Source organism: Staurois parvus, unplaced genomic scaffold, assembly GCF_062004578.1.
Source record: "Staurois parvus isolate SC_StPar_1 unplaced genomic scaffold, SC_StPar_1.0 ptg000108l, whole genome shotgun sequence".
In the NCBI taxonomy this organism is placed as follows: domain Eukaryota; kingdom Metazoa; phylum Chordata; class Amphibia; order Anura; family Ranidae; genus Staurois; species Staurois parvus.
In genome coordinates this window covers 50,692-73,846 of record NW_028317904.1, presented here as the reverse complement: position 1 = coordinate 73,846, position 23,155 = coordinate 50,692, and the positions used below count along the sequence as shown (strand labels likewise).

General features: G+C 38.7%; 1 protein-coding gene across 2 annotated transcripts in view; it reads left to right on the top strand.

Moving 5' to 3' along the window:
• The first annotated feature begins 6,231 nt into the window (after positions 1-6,231).
• The window catches only part of SPIB (Spi-B transcription factor), a 28,826-nt gene continuing 11,902 nt past the window's right edge, over positions 6,232-23,155 (top strand). The window contains exons 1-3 of one of the 2 annotated variants that reach the window (XM_089671585.1): positions 6,232-6,371; positions 14,780-14,807; positions 16,829-16,913. In XM_089671585.1, coding sequence (XP_089527711.1) covers positions 6,349-6,371; positions 14,780-14,807; positions 16,829-16,913 — 136 coding nt within the window. In that variant the 5' untranslated portion in view covers positions 6,232-6,348. Of the gene's footprint in view, positions 6,372-14,779; positions 14,808-16,825; positions 16,914-23,155 lie in introns of both variants that reach the window. The other variant, XM_089671584.1, reaches the window with a different exon arrangement.

The following is a 23,155-nucleotide window of genomic DNA, read 5'->3' as shown; positions in this document are numbered from 1 at the left end:
CAAGACAAGTTGGCATACTTGGCTCTGTAGGGTGTATCTCTGCTGGATACCACCAGTTCTTGATGGACTGCTGAGACCTAAAGGAATAATCTGCATGCTGTCCTTAACCAATTACTGCCCTATGTTTTAAAACGATAAACTGGTTGGTATTGGTGATGTTCTACAGCGCTGTGTTAAAATGGCTCTATGTTTACTATGTGTGGGTTGGGCTGTCATTAGGTCATAGACAAAATGCACAGAGCCAGTCAGAGTGGCTCTGTAACTTGTGATCACTGTGATGGGCAATCACAGGGATCACAAATGTAAACAGTACTACTGTTTACATTTGACAGCCCTGTCCTTCCTTGCACAAAGGAAGAAGGGAAGAAAGTGCAAACTTAGGAATAAAGATTTAACGTGCTATTAAACCCAAGAACAAAATATAATATATTGCAGCTTACTGCTCCTTAGATGTGGTGGCTGCATTTGTTTTCTTATTATAGTCTTTTATCCTTTACTTTTACCTGGTGATCTGGCCAGCAATGGCTAGTAACATATTTCCTGTCCTCCTCATCTTTGGACAGCAGCATTATCGGCCTGGTGAGATGGTAGTATTAGATCCACTAGCAGCTTTAGATAGACTTGATCGACTAGTTAAAGCTGAACTCCAACTAACACTTTTTAGGACAACAGTTTTTTGGAATAATGCTTTTACAGATGTAGCACCCTGCTACATAGTCTGTTAGATAGATTTAGTATGCTGTAGCCACAGGAGTCAGAATTGTTTAGTTGGGTCTGATTAAGACTCCTCAGGCTGAGAGTTTGATTACCTCCCCCTGACACTATGAGAAGTTTATGGAGATTAAGGTGGAAGGTATCAAATATCTGGCCTGAATATTTAGTAGGGCCTGTCCAATCCCTGGGGAGGTGTGCCCAGATGGTGGATGGGTTCCTGTTAAATAGGCTGGAGTCCAGAAAAGATGGACTTTTTCCCTGTGTGGGAATGGACAAGTGAGCTGCAGGGGCTGCATGCCCTGGAGCACTCCTGGGCTGGATGCTGGACCTTTCCTTTAAAGCTGTGCTTATGGAATGTATACATTTGTGCATGGCCCCCAGCTGTGCACATATACACTGTCCTAGCTGATTAATATCACTTTGGTGATCCATTGTGCTATGACCAAGATAAAGGTTTCCTTCACTAGCAATCATTTCTATTTTGGAGTACCGTGTATCACCCCAGATCCCCCTTCCCAGATTTTACCAGCCAGAATTGATGAATGACAGCTGTGTGCCTGGCTGCCCTCCACTTTAATAAGTGGAGCAGCAGATTTTTTTTATTTGATTTATTGGTTTTATAACAGCCCTTTACACCCCCCCCCCCTCCCCTTCACCACTCTTATTCTGCACATTAACCCCTCATCTCCATCTTCCTATTTTGTGAGCCCTGTACATTAATGATGAGCTATAGTGCACTATTACAAGGCTTCAAATTTAACCACTTCAATCCCAGCTTGTGTCTTCATTTTTAAAAAATATGTGGAAGAAAATAGATCACCTTGGGGCTGTCTGCTTTTGAAAATGGGGTAGAGTCAGGTGGTTTACTGTTAGTTTTTTTCTTTTTTCCTTTATATAGTTAATGTTAAAACAAACCTAAGGTTATTAAATGTCACCAAAAGAAAGCTCTATCTGTCTGAAAAATTATATTAATTAATTTAAATACAGTGTTGCATGACCAAGTAATTGTCAGTCAAACTATCACAGCACTGAAAATTGAAAGTGGAGTGGTAATGAAGGAGTAAATACAGGTGGGTACGCAAGTGGTTAAAAGAGGTGTAAACTTTTTTTTACTTTTACACACCATTCGTATATTATTTTTTGATTATAAACATAACTAAAAAATAAAAAAAAACTATTGTTATAAAATAGGTAAATATACTTTGTACTTTCATATGTAACCAGCAAGTGGAGTCTTATCTTCACATGTTTACTTGTGTGTTTGCAAAACAAATATTTTACACAAATATTGATATATAATATTGATTTATATATACAGTATATACTATATATATGGTACTGAAATAAAATCAATATTTTTTTAATTGTGGCCAACATGGAGTTTTTGGGGTTTTTCAGATTCAAGAATGTCTTAAATTATATTTTGCTTGTGCTCACATAACATGCAAATCTTAAATTCAAACTTGGAGCTCATCCCACAATTCATAGCAGTTGTCTAAGCACCCTATTGAAGGTTTTGCACATTGCATTGTGGGGGGAGGGAGAGTGTACCTGAGCTCCAAGTTCAAGCAAACTCAAGATTTGCATGCTGTATTGGTCACTATTCAGGTACACAGAGGATGAATCTAAATTTTCTTCATTTATTCCACTTTTTTCAGACACTGCCATTACAATTGTCATTACAACATATAGGAAGTTTTACGCATTTTTTGTATTCTGGTATCTTTTGTCATTAGTTAACCCAAACAGTTAAATACAAAGATGAAAAAAAATCTAAACTGTTATAGCTGTCAAAGCATGTATAAGTATGTTAAGATGGCTGCCAACAAGGTCCAGTATCTATTTCCAGACTAACCTGCAGCACGGTCCAGGATCCACTCCACTCTGTGATTGGACAATGAAGGTACAGCCAGTACACTGATTAGATTATCCCTCTCCTCTAAGAATGTTCACAGACATCATCATGGAAAGCATCAGACCTTCATGTCTGGTAAAATGTTGTCACTCTATACAAACCTAAAAAAAGTTTTTGGTTTGACATACTGTATACTTTGATGATTTTTTTTTTTAATAAACACATATCTGGATTACAGTGCCTGGAGTTCAATTTTAAATAACACTAATTGTCTATGTTGATTTTATCTTGTTCTGGAAAAAGATCAGAATGTGGAAAGCCCTGAAAACCTGCCCTGTGAACATAGCTATTGTATTTTAAAGGACATATAAACCCAAGAACAAACATTTTATGTATCGCAGCTTAGCAGTCCTTAGATGTGGTGGCAGCATTTATTTTCATTTTTCAGGCAGGAACTTTTGCCAGAAATGCAGTGTCCTTGTCACTTCATGCAAGCTGACAGGACAGTAGGAACAATGTTATCTTCTGTAAACTACTAATCCTGCCAATCCCCATGTAATGTTGATGAAGAAAAGAAGGTACAAGATGTGACAATTTAGTTCCCGGAATGCCCGTGGCATGGCACTAGGTGGTCTGACGTGTTCTACCTTGCACTCGTCTAGGTCGCAGACCAGTTGACTCAGTCTTCATGGAGTAGTAGAAGAAATAACGCGTTTGTGTTGAGCTTTTGGCAGAAAGTGAGTGACAGGGATCTGGAGTTAGCTGATTAACATCAAATTTTGCATGAAAATTGGCAAAAGTGTGAATGAAACTTTATCTCTGTTACAACAGGCTTATGGTGAACATTCCATGAAGAAATCAAGTGTTTTTGAATGACATAGGCAGTTTAAGGAGGGGCAGGAAGATGTCCATGATGACTCAAGAAGTGGGCAGCCAAAGACAAAAATAATGGATGCAAACGTGGACAGAGTGTTACCCCTTGAGTATGTGTGAATGATTGAGTGTGTGAATGATGGCAGAAGAATTTAACATGAACAGGGAAACAGTGAAGCAGGTTCTAACTGAGGACTTGGGAATGAGAAAGATTTGAATCTTGACAGAAGATCAGAAAGAACGTTGTCTTCAAATTTCTTCTGATCTTTTGAAGAATGCAGAGGTGTTTGCACATAATGCATTAAGTGTTCGTGAGTTTCTGGCCCAGAAATCCATTCTGAAACTCAACCAACCACCTTATTCCCCTGATTTAGCACCCTGCCACATTTGGCTGTGAAAAAATTCCTCAAAAGGAAATAGATTTGATGACATTCTGGACATCCAGCACAACATGACAAAGATACGGCGCAGTGTTCTGGAAAACTAATTTTCATGAAAGTTTGCAGCAGTGGCATAGATGTGCGAAAAAAGTGAGTTGCTTCAGAAGGAGACTACTTTGAAGGTGAGAACAGCCGCTAGTATATATACTCACCGGCCACTTTATTAGGTACACCTGCTCAATTTCATAGTAACACAAATTGCTAATCAGCCAATCACAAGGCAGCGACTCAATCTAATTAGGCATCCAAAGACGCCTTGCTGAAGTTCAAACAAAGCATCAGAATGGGGAAGAAAGGGGATTTAGGTGACTTTGAATGTGGCATGGTTGTTGGTGCCAGACAGGCTAGTCTGAGTATTTAAAAAACTGCTGAACTACTGGGATTTTAACGCACAACCATGTCTAGAGTTTACAGAGAATGGTCCAAAAAAGAGAAAATATCCAGTGAGCGGCAGTTGTCTGGATGAAAATGCCTTGCTGATGTCAGAGATCAGTGGAGAATGGGCAGACTGGCTCAAGATGATAGAAAGGCAACAGTAACTCATGTTAATATGGACCAAAATCTCTGAGGAATGTTTCCAACACTTTATTGAATCTATGCCATGAAGAATTAAGGCAGTTCTGAAGGCAAAAGGGGGTCCAATCTGATACTAGCAAGGTGTACCTAATAAAGTGGCCGGTGAGTGCAGGTAAGCAAACATTTTTTTATAGTCCATTCTGGGAATTAAATTGTCACACCTCATATGTTTGAAGTCCAGCCTGGGTGACAACCATGGCTTCCTCCATAGATACAGTAGAGTGAGTAACCAACCTAGTGCGTTATCAGGTGAAAATAAAGGAAAAAAACCTGAAAAAAATGTAAAACTAATGCAGCCACCTCATCTAAAGACTGGTAAGGTGCAATATATGAAATTATTATTTTGAGGTTAAGATATGCTTTTAGGGTGACTATGGAGATAGAATGACTGCTCATTGTTTATGTACGAATCTTAACCAGAAGACATTGTGGGTTGGTGGATTTTTAAATCAACCCTAATCTGTGCACACATGTCCAACAATAATCTGTGCATGTATGTTCAGCTATAATCCATACACACGTCGAACCATAATCCGTGCATGGATGTTCAGCTATAATCTGCGCACACATGTTCAACCATAAACCAAGCACTTATGTCCAACCATAATCTGTGTACACATGTTCAACCATAAACCAAGCATGCATGTCTAACCATAATCTGTGCACACATGTTCAACCATAAACCAAGCACTCATGTCCAACCATAATCTGTGCACACATGTTCAACCATAAACCAAGCACTCATGTCCAATCATAATCTGTGCACACATGTTCAACCATAAACCAAGCACTCATGTCCAACCATAGCATGTGTACACATGTTCAACCATAAACCAAGCATGCACGTCTAACCATAATCTGTGCACACATGTCCAACCATAATATCAGCCATCTATTAAGTTTTAATTTATTTCCCACTTTCAACCAGCCGAACAATTGAATTGTCCCAGGCTTTTAAGAGCAGTCCATACATTTTTGAGAAAATATAACTTGGAGTCTTAGTAATTTGCCATAATAGGCCAATCTCTCCTGCCTAGTGAAGTAGGATAGCAGACCTGGGTACTCTAGTAACAAGAGTTTACCACTAGAATCCCATGGAGGAGTGGAAACCCAGTAAGAGATTGCCATCTATACCAGAAATCAGTTTTAGATGGCCTGATGTGTTACTGGCCAACTCCACCCAAAACTGATTTATTGAATTGCTATACCCTCTGAGGAGTGCAGCATTGACTATTCCAACCCAAATTCAATTTTTGCGAAGCTGCCATGGTCATTAAAAAAAATTGCTGTCAGGATCATGATTGATCATCCATAATGTAGAATAACTGAGTGTGAAGTACAGCAGAACATGACCCTTTACCCATGGCCTTAAAAACGTAATTATACAAAAACCGCTACAGGAAACAAGTAACAGTGGAGACCCTGAAAGACCTAAGAAAGCACACTTCAACTCAATGATACTGTTCCAGATATGAAATATCAGTTGTGGGTGGAATGTGCCCTTACGTTTATTGATTACACAGTGCTCATTGTTTCAAGGTCTATATGTTCACTAAAGGTTGTTGTGCTGCTGAAGACAAATGATTTGGAATTAAAACTTTTTGAAACTCCTAAACCAGCTGTGCAGCCCAGTATAGTGTGAAGTATTGCAAAGATAATTAATGCTGATGTTGTGAAATCTGTCTCCTCCCATTGTAACTGTCATGGGGAAGTTCTAACATTAGCTCATGTTCCCCTCCCTCCAAGGCAAACTTTAAAACAGTTGCAGTTTGAGATGTTTACAGTAAAGCTGAAAGGGTTTTCACAAAGTGATCATTGGTACCACAGTTGTAAAACATTCTGTAGAAGGAAGCATCCGTCTTCAAGGAGGCTTGCCGGTCCTGTCCTAAGATGCTCGGTCTGGACTCACTAAGGTAGGTCAACACTTGTTAGTCATAGTTGTTCTTTTTTCCACCTGTGACTTTTTTTTCCCTTTTTTCTTTAAGCATAGATGAATAAGTCCTAAAATGTAAGTGAAAAGTGATCCGACAATATAATAATGTGCACTTAAAAAATTTAATTCTAGAATTAAGGGATAACAAAAGTGGAAATAATTTGTCTTGTTAACATTTAATAACTGTAGTTGTGAATATCACTGATGTACTGTATATATGAAAGCTCTTGTAGTAAGAGCATGCATAGAAACTGTCAGGTTTTACTTCTAGGTGTAAAATTTTGGGAAATTTACACCTGGAATTTCAGGGTCACCAGTGCATAAGTTGATTCTTTGTACAATTGTTTGCTGTTACATTAACTGTTGTGCTATTTACATTGATAAGTTTGACTATTACCCGTATCTTTTTTAATATACCTGTGTTACATACTGATGTAAATAGATGTATACTCTCTTGTTACATATACTGTGTATGTATGTATGTATGTATATATGTGTATATATATATACACATACATACATATACAGTATATGTAACAAGAGAGTATACATATACTGTATATGTATGTATGCATATATGTGTATATATGTGTGTATATGTATATATATATATATATATAAACCCTGACAAGAATTTACTAGTACCAGACCACATGATGGGATATAAGGGAGTTATGTATTTTGTATTTTTTAGAGTTCTTTTTCTTTAACACTTTTTAAAGTAGTCAATAAACACATAATATTATCAGTACTGTATTACACTGAAAATAAAAAATATATTTCTTTTAATAGGTTATTTAACTTAAAATCTGAATTGTATGGCATTATCTGTTAATTCATATGTCACATCATAGGTCTCAACAACCTCTGCAGCAAATTCTTCCTTCTAGAGTTTCTGGTCCCCAATTCGCATGGAGTCTCACTCCTTCTGCTGTATTCTTCATTATGTAAAATAAAAAGAATATCCAACAGGGTGAGTGAAACCCTCATGTCATGACTTCTGGAGTTGGGCGCTAGACGCTGGTATAAAGATCTCTCTCCCCTGCTATTTCTGACTGATGCCAGTGGGGGATTAAAATTCCCTGCAAATATATCAGCAATAAGTGGACTGACCACAACAAACTTTGATTGTATTTGTATTGAGAATTCCAGCCTTTTCTTCACTGATATCAAAAACGATTTAAGGATTAATTGTTTTAGTAAATATGCTCTTGATACAAAAAAAAAACTAATAGCCAGAAACAAATAAGACTGCAAAGCTGTGATCAAGTGATCATTTGGTAACACAGACAATATGCTTTCTTCTGCTTAGGAGTTCTCAAATTGTACAAAAACTTTTAGGTGAAGTTACGTGGAAAGCTCTCACCAAAGGTGACAGACAATAACATCATGTGCTGTCATATTAACTTCATACAACTTCATCAGATATAGAGTATTTGATGAAAGTCGTATGGTTCTTGCACCTGGATTTTAATGATTGCTCTTTGTACAGTATTTGTTTTAAAAAGATAACACAGTTTTATAGCACTCATTAATCATTCCTAAAATATTGATTTTCAAACAAAGACAAATTGTGTTTGGGTTGGGGACGATAGGAAAGTATTTGGCTAAAATGTCAACTGATATGGCAAGATGATTTTTACTGATGCACAGAAAATATAATGTGAGTTATGCTCCGTTTTGTTATATTCTTCTGGTCTGGTCAAATGTGAAAAACTTGATATAGGAAATTATGCAGTGCTGAAGTCCATTATCCTTTGTAATTAAGGAGTTATATTCTGTTGTTTAACAAAGCATTAACATCTTAAATTGGATAATTGCTATTGACTTCCAGTAAAATGATGAATGTTATATCATTGGTGGGAGGTCCAAAGTTTAGACCTGAATATTAAATAAAAAAAAACTGAATAAGTAGTGGGTTATCTAGCTACAGCCATACAAAGGCACATACAGTTGCCCAACTATCCATGATCTTTGTTGTTGGTGCCCCAAATTGTAACAGAGTGGTCACAGAGGCAGGCCGAGTAGAATCCTATACACACACACACACTCAAATGTGATCCTTGTATAGTGGTGTCCTTCATTGAGTGGTCATGTTAGAATCTAAAATAAGAGGTCCCCCCTATCAATTGGTCATTTATCAGTGTCAATTCGGGTGGTCTGCACCTTGTGGGATGTGGGATAGCCTAACCCCCCCCCCCCCCGCTATGTTTTGTGTTATTGAATGGCCAAAGTCAAGTCATAAAGTTTTGCTACTATCTTCTAGCTGATTGGAATTAGATCTGAGTCCCGTGTCTCATTTGTACTCTGTTCTTGAAGAAATATTACCGGTGGCAGCAGTGGATCTAAACCTAGCATGAATAGTGTACAATGGGAGGGGTAATTCACTGGCTGTACAATACAGCACAAAACTGCATGGCCACCAGCTACACTGGTGTGTACACAGAACCTGTTGTCTGTTTCTAATATGCTATCCAAACAGAGGTCTTTGATTCCTACAAATACGTGTGAAAGCTGCAAGTTGGCATATTTGTATCTAACCTACTTGAGTACCAGTAATGAAACATATATGTTACCATTAAATACACTTAGATCAAGCTTACAAGACCTAAACTAAAATAAAAAGGTTTATATTCATGAATCAAAATTGATTAGATACAGTAGAACCTGGGATGAGTGCTGGGATTTTTATTTTTAATTGCAAATTAACTTTTTTGGTTTATAGTAGACTTATGGTTGGACACTTTAACATGGCTTTTAGTCAATTCATTGATAACTGTTAACTGTAAATATCTGTTGGTTGTGGGCTTCATTGTCCATTGCCCTCAAAGGACTTTATAAAATATGTGCCGACAAAAAAATTTCTTGGGGTGCATTGAAACTAGTAATTAGCTTTTAAAACATGAGTTCTAGGACTCGGTTGCTAAATGCAAGAAGAAATGAGCTGATTTCTGTCTGAAATCAAATGTAATAATATTCAATGCTATATTCATGCACAATTCACCTTTCTGATAAATATTATATAATAAAAAGGTGGTATCATCACCTATCTTGTTCCCTTATGTGTAAACAAGCGTTAAAAATAGAATAGGTTTAGAATTATGTCTCTGCTGTAAAATGTCCTCAGATATAACATGCAAACAGGGTTTACAGACAAATCTCCTAACAGCTCTTAAACAGGGTATGAATAAGTATCTTTTTCAGCAGGGGTACAAACTGAGATAAATTTTAGGATGTGTCTATGGTTTCTATGCAGTAACAACCTAACTCAAATTTCCCAAATGGCACAATTCTTCCAGCTTATGTTCAGAATGACAGATTCACTAGATTATTACACTGGCCTATACTACATTCAAGTTTGTCAGAAAGGAATACCTAAGCTCTAAAGGATAGTTCAACATTAATATTCCAATTACGGGCTGCTACTTAAGAATCTCTCAGTGGCTTATCCATTGCAAAAAAAAAAATCCCACTCCTGATTCATTCTTAAAAATGCAGCAGCAAGAATACACAAGGCTGTGACAAGGATCTGGGAACTCTGGTACAGATATCATGCCTCAGGGGTTTCCAAAATGTATTAGAAGCCTTGGGTAATTTAATCTGCACTTAACCTATTAAGAATGTCCAGAATACCCAGAAATATATGTGACTTAAATTATCCATCTTTGGTATACTCAATGTTATTTATCTCTTACTGTACCATATTGTGTTAAAATAGAATTGCTTGCTGTGACTTCCGTAGCGTTGCCCTTTCCCTGTTATGCAAATAGTGTCCCCTGGGACAGTGACACGCACAGAAAGAGAGCCATTGTGGGTGAGTGGAATATTACTTAAGATCATGAGTAAGGAGGCGTAATAACTGATCCATTAGTCTAGTTTAACCAAAGTGTCACTGTTTCTGACTATAGAAGCACATGTTGGACCAACAAAGCACACACATAAGCAGTTACTGGTAATGGCGCCCTAAAGTTTTGAGAACCAAACACAAGATGCTGACATATATAAATTATAAGTGTTCTGAGAAAGAGGAAACTAAAGGCAGGGCTCAGCAGAGAATTACCACAAAGCAATAGGGTCTGTGGAACACTAGGACTTTCTAAGAGTTCCATCTTAGGAAGACAAGGACATCATTTATTAAGCTTCTGAAATAAAACATTTCTATGTAGCCCTAAGGCAATCAATTACAAAAAAAAAGTTTAAACTTAATTGGTTGTTGTCAATTACTACAAACAATTTTTACTGTAAACACAGGAGGACTTCTTCGTCAAGAGAAGGAAAGCATGGATATATTTTCATTCAGGAGCAAACTTCTGTTTTGGCTTTTTAGAGTGACTGCTTCCAGAAAAAAGGTCAAAGTAGCTGCTGATAAGACATGTGCTTGTAATCACACATGAAGAAATACCCTAGGGTCCAGTTCACATCTAGTCCATTTATACGATTTTCAATCAAGTCCTGATGAAAGGGGTGTTTGTGGACCACCAAAAAATGTTGGATTTTCCCCCTGACATATCTGGACCTTTAGCAGTGGTGTGGAGCTTCAATTTATGTTTTTGTTACACTACTCTAGAAGCCATTGAGGCCATGGAGATCCTCTTGGCTTGTAGAAGCCACATCCCCAGGAACCAGATACCATAAAGATCTATACATTAAAATTTCAATACCAATAACTTAAACCTATGGGTCCACCACTATTGTTCCATTTTGCTCAACTCAGAATAGAGGTAGACCTAGGAGCAGACCTAATAAATCATTACACCCTTTGAGCTTTTCTTTTTTTGTGTCTATGCTACTTTGTGAGGACTTTCCCAGTGATCAAAGCCTCGCTGTAGGTCATCAAAAACAACTTTGTACAAAGCAGTAACAACTCTGGGTCCGTATCTTCAGATATACTGGGTGATACAGCCAGTGCCAGTCACAGTTCAGCCAGTATGCTCATTTTGCAAACCTTATAAAAAAAAATAGCCACTACAAATTTCTGAATTAATATTTCCTTTTTTAGTCTGAAAACCCTACAGTGAAGATGAATAATTTTGTACAACTCAGATGACTGCTTTTTTAAAATTTCTTGTGTGGGGGGTTCTCGAATGACTGAAATTCTCAGCATGCTTGAAAACTGTGTGAAACAGAATTTAATTTAAACATACATTATACAAGAAATAGTGCTCAATAAGCCATTGGAGGACATGCCTATTGTCAAAGCTGTGATTTTTTTTTTCTTTTAGTTCCTTTGGAATTAAAGATCTGGATCACATCTGCATACATGAAATAACCTGTGCATTGCTACACGTGGTTTCATGTTATTTGTTTTTTAATTATAGCATGCATTTATTAGGTAAGTGAAGATTTTTGGCCAAATCATTATTTTTATGCATATTGTCCAACTCCAAGCTGTATAAACTTGAATGCTTATTGAATTTAAGCATATCAGGTGATGTGTATTGGACTATGACCACACTGGAGGATAATGGGTTCCTGGTAGCTTCAAGTTTGATTCTTCTCAGTCTTTGGCAGTTAATTTGTGTCTTTTTTGCTCAACACGCTTATTGCAACCCTGTTGACTATTTGCAACAAAACGTTTGATGGTTTTGTAATCACGCCCCAATGTCTTAGCAATTTCAAGAGTGTTGTATCCCTTTGAAAGTCTTTTTACTATTTTTGACTTTTCAGAGTCAGTTAAATCTCTTTTTGGTCCATTTTGCCTGAGGAAAAGAAGCTGCAGAATAATTATGCACACTTTGATATAGGGTGTTGATCTACTCAGGACACCCCCTCCCTTATTACACAAATACACATCACCTGATATGCTTAAATCCAACAAGTTTATACAGCTTGGCATTGGACAATATGCATAAAAATGATGATTTGATGAAATAAAACCTCACTTGCCTAATAATTGTTCACCCAGTGTATAATGTGAATAAAGTGTGTTTTTTGTACATTCTCATGGAATAATGTTTTTGAGGACTGTAAAAATACAGTTACATTTCATAGGAACATAGAGCTCGTGGTAGTATATTGTTTTTTTCAATGGTAGTTTGTTTTAATTGCTGTACCTGACCTACAAATAAGCCTTTCAGCCTGGGTTCACACATATGTGGTTCGGTATATCGCATGTGATTTGTATAGGAACCGCACCGCATTCCTGTGCAAATCACATACGAATTGTGTGCAGTGCGATTGGAGCCATACATTTTGTATGGCTCAAATCGCACCGCATCCGCACACTAAATTCTAGTGTGGTCCACACTAGAAATGGATTGCATGGGTATTCACACCCATGCGATGCTATTCTGCATAGAGAGAAAACAGGTGGCGCACACACCTAGTGCATTATCCAAGGTTTATTGTAGGAGTGAAAGAATAATACAAACATACTCACAGACGAAGCATGTATCTAAAAAGCATAGAAAAATGACAATGGCCACAACGGCAGGCAAGGTGTTCTCACTGTCAGTGCGGTCAAATGGCTGACGCATTTCGGGGACAAATCCCTTTCCTCAGAGCTGATGACCAACCTCTGATGCTGATGTATGATGAATGGAAAGTAAGAGCCTTGCTGTTGATGCATCAATACGCGTCAGCCATTTGACCGCACTGACAGTGAGAGCACCTTGCCTGCCGTTGTGGCCATTGTCATTTTTCTATGCTTTTTAGATACATGCTTCGTCTGTGAGTATGTTTTTATTATTCTTTCACTCCTACAATAAACCTTGGATAATGCACTAGGTGTGTGCGCCCCCTGTTTTCTCTCTATCCAGTGGCTGATTTCTCTGAGGAGGGCTGCACCCCTGAAGCATTTCCTTTGGTTGTCGCTGTCCTGGTACCCTTGGCTTCCCTTTTGGCTGTGCATATCCTGAGGCGCTGGAGAGTACATACGATATCCGATGCTATTCTGCATATCGCACTGCGTTTTGCAGACTGATTTTGGGGTGTTGTTAACTTAACATACACACCCACAGCGGTTCGCATGAATGGGTTGTGATTGTGATGCGGTGCGGAATTTGCACAGAAAACTCTGCGAATTCCACACCACATCAGTGTGAACCTAGGTTTAAATCAGTTTCTGGTGAATACCAAAACCTCTACCTTCCCCCAAGTAGTCTAACATTGTAAGCAATTGCACATACTTTCCTTCTCCCTTCTCCATAAAATAACAGCATAGCTTGACTGCCTTTATGTTCATGCCTAAAAATTGTCCAAAATAAAGCTCAATGTGATTGGGACTAGATGTTTAACTATCATCTCATGTCTATGACTCACTTAAACCAACTATCCAGCTTCAGAGAACAGCCCTCCCCATATAGCACAAAGGGTATAGATCCTGGTATTCTTGCAAACACTTTAACTCAAGAATGTGTATTAAGCTTGTTAGGTGTCAGCCAGTATAAGGAGCACAGCAGGAGCAATCAATCCAGTCAAAACAGATTGAATTTGTATCTGTTGACCTAGAGAATTAAACTGATTGCACCAGAATTTTACATTTTGCAATAATTCTGACTGTCCACACTGTTTATTTCCTTGACTGTTTATCATTCACGGAGTTACAAGGACAGGATTACCTCCAATAGGTGAAAAGCTGGCCATACACAGATTGTTGTACTTTAATTATTTTTGGACCATATTTTTTGTTAAGTGTTCTCAATTCTAAGTACAAAAAGCATTGCTGAGAGATTATTCATTTTCTTCAATCGTCAACAAATCTTTTGAAAATTTAACTTGTGATTGGTGGAAGATGCAGGGATTAAAAAGGGTTTTTCCAAAAATGTAGATGTTTGTACCTGGATACACTGGAAACAAAAAGTAAATGCCAATGAAATACATGGGTTTTTCTTAAATAAGCTCCTTCTGCCCAAAATCCAGTTTCATTTTTAATGATAAGTAACACTATTGGTGGTATTAGGAACAGACAATAAAGAAACTGAAATGGAAACCAGTTAATGCAGTCATCACAAAACTATTGTGATGTTCCAACTAAATTGGGCCATCCTGGGCATACGGGTAGTTTGGGAATTTTGTTTGAATGGAATCCCGTGATGAGAATAGTATGGAGTTACCACATCTGACCTCCTTCTGAAGATGTTAGTTTCCTGGCTGTCTCTTGTTTCAAATGTAATGCTCCCTGATCTTGAACCCATAGGGTAGTCAGAACTCCTAATCTGTATGCTTTAGGTGGTCTATCAAAAAGTATTTAAGCCATTGAATAGGAATGAAATCCATGAAAATGCCATTTTCAGAAAGAGTTGCCAACCTTTTTAGTGAATGTAGTAAGGATAATCCTGTAATAGCTCCTGATACATAACAGAATACATGTAATGTAATGTTCAATGCAGACATGTAATAAAATGTTCAATGTTTGCCTGACAATCTATATTTTCTTACTTCCCACAGATTCGATAATCTCTCCTTTAATTGCTCAGTAAGTATTTTTTTATTTTATCATATATTTTATATATGGTTGTTTTTATAAGTGTGTGACACCATGAGGTTGAGCTACTAAAACAGGAGAGTGCACAATCTGGTGCAGCTCTGCATAGAAACCAATCAGCTTCCAGGTTTAATTGCCAAAGCTTAATTGAACAAGCTGAAGTTAGAAGCTGATTGGTTGCCATGCACAGCTGCAGCAGATTCTAAGTACACCAGTTTTAGTAAATCAAACCCAGTATATCTGGGACATGTGAGTATTTATTTTTACCATTCTTGTGTGTAAAAAGTTTCCTCCTCCTGCTCTTTGACTCTTTGCACATTGTTGGAGGCATCAGAAAAATGTCAGGTAGTGGTGAGGCATATGCAATTCATATTATCTGCATGCTAGGACTTGTAGTTTTACCTTGTACTATGGGCAAAGGAAGGCCAGTGAGGGGTGAAAGAGGGCAAATGCCCCCTGGGCTCCACTCATTTTAACAAAGGAAGGCTGTCACTGTCAGGGTGACTGAAGCTTAGGTAAAACAGCATTAAACATCCACAAGACTATTCTGGAAAAGTTAAATAGATTTTGAGAGGGAGTGTTGAATAGGAAGCCATGATGGTTCATCCACATTTAAGATATTAACATGGATCATGTACCATGAAGCATGTATACCTGATTGCACTTCTATTGTAAGTAGCATCCCATTCACTGCGCATGGGGTGTTTCAATGCTGTAATGTCCCTAAGTAATGGATAACCAGTGGTTGAACTGTTTTTAGACTGAAATGTAGGGCCAGGAATATAAGGAACATTGTGTGCAAATTATACATACCTTTTGGACCACCAATAATTCAATCTACATTTTCTACCGCCAAGGCTTCCATCCTAAGTCAGGTGTCAGACTTACAAAGCTCCAAGAGAAATTTGCAGTACAACATGTAATGTAATACAGGTAGTAGGCCTCAGAGGTTCATTAGATTAAAAATTTGAAACAAGGGTGCTAGAAAAATGGTTCTGTGTACCCTACAAAGTACACTCTTCAAAGTCCCTTTTTGCTGTATGCCTGTTGAATATACTTGCTATGTCATGTTGGGACTGTTGTGTGTTGGTATATGTGTCTTACATTTTTGTAGCCATTTTGGTGTATATGTAACATTTGATGTACTTTCCTATAGGGATATTTGTATATTCATTACCACCACTGATGACTACTATAGTTGTCATTGTCATTGAACCTGGAAAACACACTCCTATACTATATTGATAGATTTTTCTGTATGAATAATATAGCACGTGGTTTCCAATCTGAACATGACTAATGATAAGTACCAAATTATAAATACAGATCCTCCAACATGAACTCTGCCATTGATTACTTGGCATTGAAAGGTTCAGTTCCTCCAAAGCCAATATTGAAAGTATAGATGAAGCATGGTGAGCTGGGTCAAATCTGGTTTTTTATATGTCTTGGAATTTCAAACAATGGGATCAGTCTTCCTAGATTTTTGAGTGTGCCTGCCAACCTTTGTGTTTTTCAACTCCTCCTTTTTGTATTCTCCACAATATCAAAAATATACCTAGCAGAGAAAGATGGAACCCATTACAATGGCCACAGCATGTGAGCACACTGAGAAGATCAAGATTGGGTTTCTCACCAATAGAGTGCCCAAGCGATATAAGAAACTATTTAATTGTTTACTAATCCAGCATCTATTAAAATTTGAAATATCAGTCACAGGAGCAGAAGCCCTGTGTAAACATAAGCCAATGGAGTCAGAGCTTACACAAGGCTATGGAATCCCCATGTGACATTACTGACTGACCCAGTGATATCACATGCTCCTCTATACCCAAAAGTACTAGATATTTCCTTTGGCTACCTGGACAAAATAGATTGGAAAGAAAGATGTGTATTTGTGAATGTATATATGTTATATATGTTTTTAGAGGGTTTTTTTCTGTAATACTTTATAAATGGGTCATTATGTAATTAAAACTATTCTAATCTTTACTGGCTTTTCTCTTCAGCAGTATCCAGATATGATGCTTCAGGAATTGGAAGCTTTTCCTAAACACCTTAACTTCTCACAGACCACCGAGCCAGATCCTCACATAGGTAAAGATTTATCCCTATTCTAAAAGGCATACATTATGACTCATTTACATCAGTTCCTTTTCAAAACGCATCTATTACATAGCACTGCATCAGGACTCCTGGCCATCAGTGCTTCTTAACTAAAATGGAAAAAAAACACAGGATCCAAAATGCAACATGACAAGTATTTTTTTTTTTTTTTAATGCAAAGCCTTCATGTGAATGAGCACTATAACAGAATTTCTTATGTCTATACATTTTGCCTTTGAATACTGTCATGCCTTTTGCTGCATATTCCTGCAAACACCAAAGGCCTTGTTTGCACCAGATGCACTGACATCATGGGGATTTGTTAGTTAAATAAGGGAGATATCTGATCTGGAGACAGGACACTATTATCATGTGTAGCAAACTTTATTGATACATATCCTGCATATGAACAGGCTCATTTACAAAGCCACAGGGTACAAGTGTAGAGTGCAGGGTGTTCTAATACGTTATCCAATATCAGGGCACTAGTGTTAGAAAAGGAGTCTTTGTGTAAGCTTTGACCAGGTTTAATCGAAGCTTACACCGGACGATGGAGCTCCTTCTCTTCATGCCAGCTAGTGAATAGGCTGGAAGTGATAGCCCTGCTCAGGACTCTCAGACTTACATAAGACCGTAATATACTGGCTGATGATCTTTATATAGCACTGACTGGTACCACACCAGCTAAACAGCTAAATACACAGATGAAATACACATTGGGAAGCTTTTACTTGACAAAGGTTTTGTATTTCTGTCCATTCAGCCCTGAAATTCACACAGCTCTGCCACACAACAAAATCCTATCTGGCAGGGGAGAGTTCCTGATCTTTTTCTGTTGCAGTTTCACTTGCACTTACACACACCCCCAGGGGTGGACTGACCATTTGGAAACTTGGGCACTGCCCAAGGGCCTGGGGTCAGTAGGGGGCCCCATGAGATGCCCCTGGTACCTTTTTCATTGGCTTTTTTGAGTTTTGGTAAGGACACAGGGGCCCCATGATCCCCTATTGCCCAGAGGCCCCATGAGTTGTCAGTCCGCCACTGCACACCCCCCTTCCATCCTGTGACTAGACAGCGAAAGGAATGGCGACAAAATGTTGAGCTTAAGTGTCTCTCTGTTATCTCCTCCTATCAGCATGCTACTTACACTGCAACACATCTGATTAGCTCCTTGTGCTGCTTCTCACTCCTTCCCTCTGCACTCTGCTGTACAAGGACTGCATTAGGCAGATAACAGATCAAATTCAGGTACTCCCACTGTTAACATAAAAGAAACAAATATAAGAATGTATTGATGAATAAATTAATTTGTATTTTTCATATCTGCTTGGAGTTGAGATTTAAAAATGTGATGGCAGCAGTTCACATTTAGGCATGTGATATACTGTATGCCCCTTAATGCTGGTTTTGCCCTTGTTTAAACTTTTGTCTAGCAGAGAAATTTTTTCTGTTTTTGCACACATATTAAACTGTACATTTTTGAAGCATCAAAACAGTATATATTTTCTGAAAGCAAATACTGTGGAAAATAAAATGGTGGTAGTTGCAATTTTTATGTCACTTGATATTAGTGCATATTTTTTATCAAACACAAATTTTCAGTAACAAATATGTGAAAGTCAGTTTTAGTGCATACAAACATAACATATTACCCAATATATACACCATGATTTAGCAATCTAATAAACGCCATCCAGATAGGCTGCACTTTTACACACCGAACTGGTTAACTCCTCCCTTATCAGACAGCACAGTCCAAATTTTCAATCAGTCAAAGCAAGCGAGGAAGCAGCCTACTGCTAATGTCTCTTGGGTAGCCCATGGTGTCTATTTGTAAAAGAGAGATTGTATACATAAAGTAAAAACTGATATAGTTACATAGTTAGTCTGGCTGAAAAAAGACAAAAGTCCATCCAGTTCAACCATAAAAAAATTTTTTATAATCCTATACCCACAGTTGATACAGAGGAAAGCAAAAAAACCCAGCAAAGCACAGTCCAATTTGTTCCTGCAGGGAAAAAATTCCTTCCTGATCCCCTGAGAGGCAATCGCATATTCCCTGGATCAACTTTACCTATAAATGTTAGTATCCAATATAAAATATACAGTAAAACATCAGTTTTAATTTTTTGGGGTATTTAAGTACCCAAAACCTTTAATATTTTACCTTTGAGGCTCTATCAATTGAAGGTTTGCCAGAAGTTGAACTGGGATCACTGTGCAGTTTATCAGTGTGAACGATAGCAAGCCATGACACCAGTATGTTCACTTTGATTGAGTCACTGTTATTATGGTTGACTATACCAAGCACATTTTTTTCTCCTGGTATCATATATTACAACTTCTGGCAAATAATTTCAACCAATTAGATTCAAATCTCTGCTGAAACTTGACAGCTGGAGAATTAATGTTTAAAATATACAGTTTGCTCTCATTTGAGACAGTTGTTGCCCCTGGCAGTCTTTGGGCTATTTGCACATGGACGATTTTTCTGCTGATGACACGTCATCAGCAGCAGAATGATCCAGGGGAGCTTCACTTAGCTCTATAGAATTGTTTCCTCACTGGCACAGAACACTATTGAATCTCTCGTGCTAGCGGGGGGAAGGACATCTTGCTCTTCTAGCTTGCTAGGGTGTGACTTCATAGTTAGAAGTGATTTCTTAGCGCTCCTATTGCTGGTGAGTGGGATTGCTTCTAGATGATATGGCTCTTAGGGTAGGTATGCATCGCCAATCTAAGACCACCCAAGTCTGCATCCATGCAGCATTGTTGGATTGGTTTAAAAAAAATCATGCAGAGGTGTAAGGTTATTTGGTTATCTGAAACCCTGAACCCAAAAAGCAATGAGTTCAGGTTGGGGGGTCCTCAGGTTCCTTTTTATGCTGCACTGATGCACTGAGGCTTGGGTGATCTTAGATTGGTGGATCGTACCTACAGCCATGTAATATTATTATTATTATACAGTATTTATAAAGCGCCAATGGTTTGCTCAGCGCTGTACATTACAAAGGGGGACAGAACATGCGACAGTACAATACCAATACAATGCAAAACATGAGGGGATCGAGGGCCCTGCTCTTTCGAGCTTACAATCTAGGAGGTAGCAATCCAACTTGCCAGCAATAGGACTGCTAAGAAAATGTTACTATGATGCTTGGGTTCAATGAACACTAAAAAAGTAGGTTGGGGCTGCACTGTAGGCAGGGAGAAAGAAGGCTGTGATCACCAACCCTTATGAGTCTTCATGACCTATGTCACATTTTGAAGATATGCTGGTTGCCATGGACCAATAACTTAGAAACAGGCAGCGTATTGGTCAACGAAGGAGCAGCAACACATGAATAAGTGATCAGTTCAATTCACTTTCTCCTATCCTCCTCTCTTGATGTTTCCTGTCAGCACATGTGCATGCATTGACCATTGTTTGGCTTCTGGTGCTGCTCCTTCTTCTAGTCTAAATGCTGCTGTGTGAGTTAAGAAAGGAGGCTGATATTAGAACAGATGCAGGTACATATAAAAGGTGTATGCAAAAGTACAAGACAGTCTTCTTACTTTGTCCTCATTATCTGACCTTACAACTACAAAGCTCTTCTTATGCATAAGGCACAAATACAAAGACCTTGTCAGGACTTGAGATGGCATGCAAATGACCCTCTAGAAAATTTGCAAGAGTGCTCTATGGAAAATTGTAGCTGGCAGATAAATGATGGTATAACAAAGGTACTAGTGTCTCCTCCCTGCAACTGAAGCCTGTCATTAGCACTCCAGTTATCACTATCTCTGTGTGTTGCTATTATCTCACCCCCCCCCCCCCTTCTCCTGGACAGGTGACATAAACTTCAGGTAACCCATTCATTGCTGGAGCCTACACTCTTTTTCAAGCTATATGTGGCCTAAGTCTTCCTATTTCTCTTGTTATAAGCCTGGCCAAGTGTGTTTTAGGTTCCTCTAACCACAAATGAGCTCTCAAAGGCGGTTAAGACACTTGAATCTGCTGGTGCATCACTAAACCCAAATGTTTGACTTGACTAAGTAGCAATGTTTAGCTGAGTAAAGGGAAGAAGCATGCTGGCAACTGCTAGCACTGGTTTATCTAGAGCAGCCTTTCTCAACGCAGAGGAACCCTTGACATAACTTCCGGTCTCAGGCGCTAAAAATGACTATCTACAATTCATGATACATCAGAGTCAATGGGAAGAATGCTCCTTACACTTGTGGTCATTGGGAAGAATTATCCCCTTACAGATTGCTAAAAAGATCAATGGTGTCAGTGGGAACTTAACTAAGAGGCAAAAATTGCTCATTGCTCAAGGCACCCCTAGCAACCTCTGGAGGAACCCTGGTTGAGAAACCTTGATCTAGGGAAATATAGCAATTGTCACTGATCCAGCCTACATAATAGACATTAGATTATTACATTATCAAAATGACAAATAGATGGAGCAACTGTTATCTCTGTGCATATCTCCCAACTTTCTGAGATGGCTAAGAGGGACACCCTTTAGAAAAAAGTGTGTAGGCCAAATGACAAACCTCCATTTATGTGGCCCATTTTCCTTTTAGCTCCCACTTGCTTGGTCTGCTGGGTTGAGCACAAATAACATACTCAATGAGTCCCCAGCGAATCCATCATTGTCCTGCCGTAATCCACTGAAAGCTGCTGCACACTGGGTCCCCTGTGGCCATCTTATTTGTTGATGTCACCAGGATGCTGGCTGTTTCTCCTGGGTCCTGGCGCCATCCCCCTGATGACTATGCATATGCAGTGTATTCCATATAGCAGTGAAGCCTCCTGGGATGTGTGACATGGGTATCCCAGGAAATGTTACACGGTGGGGGAAATGCCATTCTCTACATTCTGCTAGAAAATGTGATCCCTCCCCTCAAAAATAAAAATGAAAGTTAAAGTTATAAGGTGTTTTTTTTACCTTAAAGTGATACTTAAGCTAAAAACAATGCATTCCTTGTATTATAGTAAAAAAAAAATTCTATTTCTCTGTCCCCCCCACCCCTTCTCTGTGTGAAGAGGAAGAGAGAGGAGAATAGATCCAGCATTGTACATGGCTGCATATATTCTACTCTCTCTTCCTCTTCACACAGCACTTGAGCAGCAGAAAGAGCTATTGGCTCCTGCTACTGTCACTTGAATGCAGTAAGGGGGGGGGGGGACTAAGTCCCACTGTGTAAGCCTATAGACACACATTTCGGGAGTGTGCAGAGACTTGTGCCTCCATAGCAAGCAGCTTGCTATGGTGGCACTCAAAGAAGAGGAGGAGCCAGGATAACTGACAGGGGACCTGAGAAGAGGAGGATCGGGGCCACTCTGTGCAATACTACTGTACAGAGCAGGTGAGTATAACATGTTTGTTATTTAAATTTTTTTTCTAAGTTTGACTTTAGTAACACATTAATGCATTACCTGCATTAAGGTAAAAAAACCTTTCACTAACTGTTTCCTTCCCCACCTCCCTATATACTTACTGTATTAATGCAGTGTTGTGCCTGTCTGCAGCTGCGCAGCTCTTTCTCCCTGGTCTCACAGGGTAGATTGATAGCAGCGGTAGCCATTGGCTCCTGCTGCTGTTAATCAAATCCAGTGAGGAGGAAGTATGGGGGCTGAGTGGGGCGAGCCAAACTGTGTGTGTGTCTATGGACATGCACATCCTGGCTTGGGAATGAGCCTGCACATCTACCCCCATAGCATGTGGCTTGTTATGATGGTAGACACAAAATAGGAGGAGCCAAGAGCGCTGGTGGGGTACCCCAGAAGAGGAGTTCAGGGCTGCTCTGTGCAATGGTATTGCACAGAGCAGGTAAGTATAAACCTATTTTTTTATTTTGCATAAAAACAGTGAAGCCTTTTTGAATCACTTTATACCTGCATGTTATATAAATTTAAAGACAAACTCTGTGTTGATAACAGATATAAAATATATTTGTGTGTTACCACCAGCAATGAATCAAAGGACTTGGTTGTAGAAAGCAGTTCACCTATGTGTCTCCATATATATAATGGATGGTTAAGAAATGGTGTGGTGCTTGCTCCAGATAACATTGGACACATACGTAAATACTAAAAATGGGGAATGATACCTCAATGGGAAGTTGAAATCAAAATCTCAGTAATAGATACAATACTGGGATTATGGTTTCAACTTTCCATTAGATGAAGCACCACACCATTTCTTAACTTTGTGTTAAGCAGCCCTTCTTCCTCTCCTGGAACACCC